The sequence below is a fragment of the Pyrgilauda ruficollis genome, unplaced genomic scaffold (assembly GCF_017590135.1).
Source record: "Pyrgilauda ruficollis isolate IOZ18807 unplaced genomic scaffold, ASM1759013v1 scaffold45, whole genome shotgun sequence".
Classification (NCBI taxonomy): domain Eukaryota; kingdom Metazoa; phylum Chordata; class Aves; order Passeriformes; family Passeridae; genus Pyrgilauda; species Pyrgilauda ruficollis.
The window spans coordinates 934,238-940,406 of NW_024526044.1; the positions used below are offsets into that span (position 1 = coordinate 934,238).

General features: G+C 44.4%; 1 protein-coding gene across 3 annotated transcripts; it reads right to left on the reverse strand.

Moving 5' to 3' along the window:
* Positions 1 to 305: 305 nt before the first annotated feature.
* GID8 (GID complex subunit 8 homolog) lies at positions 306 to 6,087 on the reverse strand. Of its 3 annotated transcripts, none has more exons than XM_041478429.1 (5): positions 5,934 to 6,087; positions 4,668 to 4,797; positions 3,328 to 3,524; positions 2,628 to 2,825; positions 306 to 2,290 (listed from the first exon to the last, which is right to left on the reverse strand). In XM_041478429.1, exons 2-5 carry the CDS (start codon positions 4,783 to 4,785, stop codon positions 2,117 to 2,119), a joined length of 687 nt encoding a protein of 228 aa, XP_041334363.1. In that variant the 5' UTR covers positions 4,786 to 4,797; positions 5,934 to 6,087; the 3' UTR covers positions 306 to 2,116. The 3 variants fall into 3 exon arrangements, with proteins under 3 accessions (XP_041334363.1, XP_041334364.1, XP_041334362.1); XM_041478430.1 differs by lacking the exon at positions 5,934 to 6,087 and adding an exon at positions 5,410 to 5,770; XM_041478428.1 differs by lacking the exon at positions 5,934 to 6,087 and adding an exon at positions 5,438 to 5,769.
* Between the last annotated feature and the right edge of the window lie 82 nt (positions 6,088 to 6,169).

Sequence of the window (6,169 nt, forward strand, 5' to 3'; positions counted from 1 at the left end):
TCGTGCCACAAAACCGCACCACTTTCCACTTCACCCGGGAGAAGCTTTACAGGAGATTCAACAACACAAGTGTCAGAACAGAGAGGAAAAGCTGATCAGTTCTACATAAAGAAATTAGTGCTATTCCAGTTTTGTTTCTGCAGTTTGTTATTAAACAAAGTTACATTAACCATACAGTTTCTCACAAACTAAAAGTTATACATGGTTTTCAGACATCAACTGACTTCAAAAGGAAAAAAAAAAAAAAAAACAAAACCCCAAAACAACCAAACCCACAACTGTTAAAAGTTTGGTGTTAGAATCGACTTCAAAAGGAAAAAAAAAACAAAACAAAACCCCAAAACAACCAAACCCACAACTGTTAAAAGTTTGGTGTTAGAATAACCAGCTTGGGTGAAGGAAAGCCAAACTGCTGCTGTAGCTGGGGGGCTACTGATAGCTTGTTTGTTATATATAAACTTGAAGACCTCCCTACCACAAATGCCTCAAAGTGAAGAACAGAACAATCAGTAAGAAATGGGAACAAATGATTTTGTTACATCCATCATCTCGCTTAACCTTGGTGCTCTGCATCTCTCACAGCTGCTTAACAAACAATGGCTTCCCCCCCAAAAATAGCTACACAAGTAAACAGTGTTCACAGTAATGCAATCAGTAACATGTTTTGTTAGTTCCCCTAAGCCAGGTGTATCTGCAAAGCTTTATACAGTTTAATGCATTAAGTATTCCAGTAAAATTAAGTGAAAACTAAGTTTCATTCTACAGGGTAATACCTACCATACAAGACTAGATTATGTACAGTATGGGACTGGTGTGACAACTGCCAGTGTCTCATAATGTTAAACTGTTTCACTCATCAGCTTGCTCTGTGCTTGGCAAAACTTGATCTACAGACCTAAAAATCTAGAGATAGATTTGGCAAGATTAGTGCTTCCTACCACTGGGTATAAACCAGTGTGCAGCGCTGCAATCACTCGACCAGAACATCCCATACCCAGAAGATTACCATTTGTTGACTTGAAAGTCTGGACTTCACATTAAAACTATAGTTCTAACTGGAGTGAGGACAGTCAGTAAACAAATACAGATGAGGATGAACTGCATCTCTTCAGAAAGGTATGGAAGAAGTGACAAAATGCAAATTTCTGGTTTTAGACAGCCCTGCTTTGCTTAGCTCAAGGCATAAAAACAGCCCAAGTAGCTCTAAAACTACAATTCTTATTCAGCAAGCGTGAAGGCAGATCCTGCACAAGATGATGCATCAGAGGCTTCAACAAGCATCTCTCCCCACCACTTGATCTCCTAACATGAGTCTTTCAGCTTACAGACATCCAGTGGCCTTCAAAGCTGTAGCAGCCACCTGGAATTGCTGCAAATTTAACATAGGGGGGAAAAGGCCCCTGTTAAAAAAAAACCCTCAAATGCCTCTGGGGCCATTTTGGTCATTTGTGAATAATAAGAAAAAACCTATTTCCATCAATACTCCTCCTGAAAAGATGGGTCACTGATCCATTATGAACATAGCTCTCACCATATAAAGCACCAAGAAGTCAGAAACAAGGAAGAAAAAAAACCAAAAGTCCTTAAATTATGATTTACAAGTTTGTACACTATTTCCTAAGCAAAAAGTTGACCTTACTGCAAAGTTTATAGATGAAAACTTGACCAGTTACTTTTAAGGGGAATGTATATCTGGCTATAACTTAAAGGTAGAAAATATTCACTGTTCTATATACACATTTCAAACAGGAGACAGTTAAACCGAACAGTTGCCAATATAACTCCATATTAACTCACTGGCCACTAAACTAGGCATCAGCAGCCAATTAGAAAGCTTGAGTTCTGTACTTTTAAAAATGCTATTTTTCCTGTCCTGTTTAATTGTTTTTTTAAAAATGTATTATAGTGCATAGCCTAAGTCAGACTTCCAAAGAGATACAGCGCCTTTCAATGCAGTTTTTGCAGCATTTAAAAGGGACTTTTCTCCCTTCAAATTAGATGTTCATTGAAAAATCTGAATTGAGTGCTGTACTGTAGTAAAAATATTTCAGTCACAGACTGATATAAATGTATACTGTGCAGTACTAAGATTTTTTGATGTCCATCTGCACACATTTTACTTGGGCTCTTCAATCGTCCCCTTGCTGAGGTCTGTCATTTTGGGGTATTTCACTTTCTTCTGGTCCAGCTCATTCTGAGCCCACAGTAGTAGTTTCAGTAATTTTGCCAACTTGGGTGTTGATTCACGATTTTCATAGTCTAGAACAGCTTGATTAACCTCACTCCATACCTGGAAAAGAAAAACCAGAGTTCAGTGACAGTTTTCATACGACTAACACTGCTAAAGTCACACAGGCACTGGGAAGATCACACCTAGTGTGCTAACTCCTCAGAAATGGCCAGGACACAGCTCCACAGACTATAAGCCTGGAGAAAGCAAGGAAGAGAGCCAAGCAGTTGAATACATTTGGAATATATTAACACCATTTTTTAGATCCTGCTCAATAAACACTTCTGTTCTTTTGCGTATCACTATATAAGTTTTCTCTGAGCATTTCAAAAATATTTAGATTTTATTTTCATAACATACGTATAAAAGACATCAGTTCCCTTTGAGAAAGGACTACCTTCTGTCGCTGCATCATGTTCAGCAAGTCTCCAAATGGTGATTCTTCGGGATTATCAAAGGCAAGCAGAGCCAGCGTGCGCTCCATTTCTGTCAGGCATTCCCTGCTCTCCTCCCCTTGTTCTGCTAATTGGGTCTGAGCAAATTCCAGAGCTGCCTCTGTCTCACGCTGCCGAATCAGTTCAATCAAGTGCTGTTGCTACACACGAAAGACACAGCAATATTAGCCCAATAAATTAACAAATCTTCACTATTGCAAGCCTGGAAGATTCAGACACTGGTGTGTAATTTGAGACAAATACTAATCTGTAATTTGACAGTTTGAGGTCAATTCTTCTCAATGTGTGAGACAAGGAGCAGCAACTTGGCTGCAAAAGCTACTGAAAAAGAGAACTTGGTGCTTTTGACTAACAGGGTTTGAGAAGATGGGTTACTAAAGGAATTCAGGCCAACAGCAACTGGAAGCTGGTAAGTCACAAGGTCACTGCTGCTGTTACAAGTTTTCATGTTAATAACTGTATATAGTGGCTCCTGCACCATGCCACAAAGTTTCCCCTTGCTACCAAAAAATGCCAAGAACACCCACAGCTGCATCCATGTTCGGTCACAAACTTCCTAACATAACTTGAATTTCTTCACTACTTTTCCCATTCTCTCAGCAAACTCTGAGACAAAGATAAAAGTCTGCCACCTGTGCTCACCTGCAAATGGAAGTAGAGATATCTGTTGGTATCCAGCAGCTCTGGATGGAGGCTGTTTATCAATGCAATGGCTTCCTGGATCTGCCCTTTCAAGATCATCTCACGGATTTTTATTCTTTCATCCAGAGTCTCTAAATCCACGCTGGGTTCAATTCCAGACTCCATCCGAAATTTCTCTGCTGCTTCTTTAAAGCCCTCTGAAATAGGAACATTTTACCCATAGAATGTATTGCATGAAACACTTTAGAAGAAAACCTATCAGTTTAATGTGAGTGTTGTTGGTGCAATTTGGAGGTTTAAAGATTAACCCTAAATTGTGAAAAATTCTCCTCTATATAAGAAGTCATTTATCCAAAAGGCATTTTAGAGTAAATGCTTAATTCATTCTGAACTCATGTATGCTCACTCTCCAGGGAAGCAACTTGTAGTCCAATACCTCTTAACATGGAAGCCTGTTTTATACTTAAATAAAGCACAGTGCTTATTGCAAAATGAGATTGTGAAAGTCACATTTTCAAGTGGGTGGTTTTGCTTCGCCCTCCAGCCCCAGATCTGTTTACACAGATCCAGCAGTTTTTCTGAGAAGATACACAAAAAGATATAATTCTGCTTTCTTGTGTAGTATTTCAGGTTATAACAGCTCTTTTCAACCCCAGGTGTTGCATTCACAGACACAAAACTGATTTGCACCACCCACTGAGATGCTCTTCCTTCAACCCAGAGGCCTCACTACGCTCAGTGTAAACAGGGGTGTAGATGGTACAAAGGCCTCCGCCCTAGCACAGCTTCCCGGGATGGCATGCACCTAATTACTGGCAACAATTCCACAGGGGTTTGGGTTGCTCCAAGTATAAAGCCAGGCCGTGTGCTGAAGGGGTTAATATTCTGGTCCCAAATTATTTTGACAACAGTGCCCTCTCAGAGTTTATCTTTCTGCCCAGTTAAAAACTTGCTTCTGATAGTTGTTCTTGCAGCTTTCAGACTGTTATTTAACAACAGCAACTTATCTTGAGCTGTTTCAATGGCACAAAAAGGACATCACGGAGAAGCAGGTCATGTTTACAGCACTGCAGAAAACACTTTGTTTTCTCTAGCATTTAGCAGAAGAGTTCAGGCTCATAAATGTCACCTGTATTCCACGAGAACTGCTCAGTCTCTGATTCTTTGTCAGTCTGAAGCTAAGAGAACACCAGAGCAGCTGGGCTTTGCTAAAAGAAGCCAACAGCAATGACTAAGTTCTCACAGCCCTTAATTCCACTCCATCCAGTTCCATATTCTACCCCAAACTGATAAAGTATGACACACATGAAGAGCCTCCAGGCATGAGCAGGTGTTTTTACCTGTGACAAGGTAGTTCATGATAAGGCGGTTCATGTCTGCTCTCTGGATATGTAAGTTATTAAGCTTTTCCATCCATTCATCTTTCGTGATTTCATCAGGTTTTTCTGCATAACTCATCCTGGACTCCAACTACAAAACAAAAGCATCTCATTTAACATGATTCAAGAAGAAATAAGTTTAATGTGTGTAAGAATTGTGTTATTGCCATCTTTAGAGCTTTCTATGAGCTCTTTTAAATTAGTAATCCAAAACTGACACTTATGTTAAACCAGAGTTTTGCATTTTTTTCCTCCTCATTCCTGCACTCTCCCATATCTATTTGCCAGGCTGTAAAGCTGCTTTCAGAAACCTCAGAATAAAAAATTCAAATACCATCTTCTTCTACTTACTCTTAAATCCACTCCATAAAAATCTTGTATAGAATTTACACAGGACATGCAGCATCAGTGTGAAACCAGCGAATCAAAGTTTGACAGCCAGACAGAAAGACAGTGACAAACACTTATAGCCATGCCTACGTAAACAATATCTGCTTTAAATCTTCACCAAAACTTCGGACAGCTCCCTATATTGCACAGCTACAAAACTGTCCACGATATATTGCCCAGTGTACAACTCAAAGCTTTACACCAGCTCAGCTTCGCTGTCCCTGAAAGTTCTCCTGTCAGCGCTACTAAAACGTTATCTCCACTATTTTTCTAGACAATATTTCTGTTCGGATTGGCAGGCAAAGCATTTTACCAAAGCCGCGCTTAGTAGTGATTTCTACCTCCAAGTCACGACCACGGGGGCAACGAAAGAGGACGACAGGCGGCCACAACAACAGCAACAGGCACCGCCAGCCCTGCCAGACAATACGAGCGGCAGCGCGACTCCTCTTCGCCAGCCGCTTCCAACAGGTTCTCCCGTCTCTCACCCGCGGCCGAAGCCGGCCCGCACCCGGCAGCTCCGACAGCGGCAGCCCGACCCGCCCGGGCCCCGATCGCTCCCGGCCCCGCGCTCCGCCGCCCGCAACCGCGCTGGGGGAACGGGGCTCCCGCCGCCCCGCGCTGGTGCTGCGGCCCGGCTCGCCGCAGACCCGGCTTCCCCCGCTGGCCCGGCCCGGCCCGGCCCTGCGCGGGCCACAGAGGCGCTGGGCCACGGGAGCGATCGGGGCCCGCTCGCCACAGGCCCGGCGCCTCCGCTGCAGGCGGGTCCGGGTCAGGCTGAGGGCCCCGCTCCCGCCGTGCCCCGAGGCCGGCGCGGCCCCCCCGCCGCCATCTTACCGCGCGCGCCCGGGGCCGCTCCGACGCACGAACGCGGGGCCTCCGCCGCCTCCGCCGGGCCGCAAGCGCGCGGGTCTCGCGAGAGCGGCGCTCGCGGCCAATCAGCGCACGGGGAGCGGGCGAGAACACGCGACCGCGGAGCGGAGCCGGGGCAGCGCGGAGGCGGCGGGGGCGGCCATGGCGGACGCGGGGCTGTGAGGGACGCGTCCGCCTCCTCCTCCTCCTGCCCTGCGCGC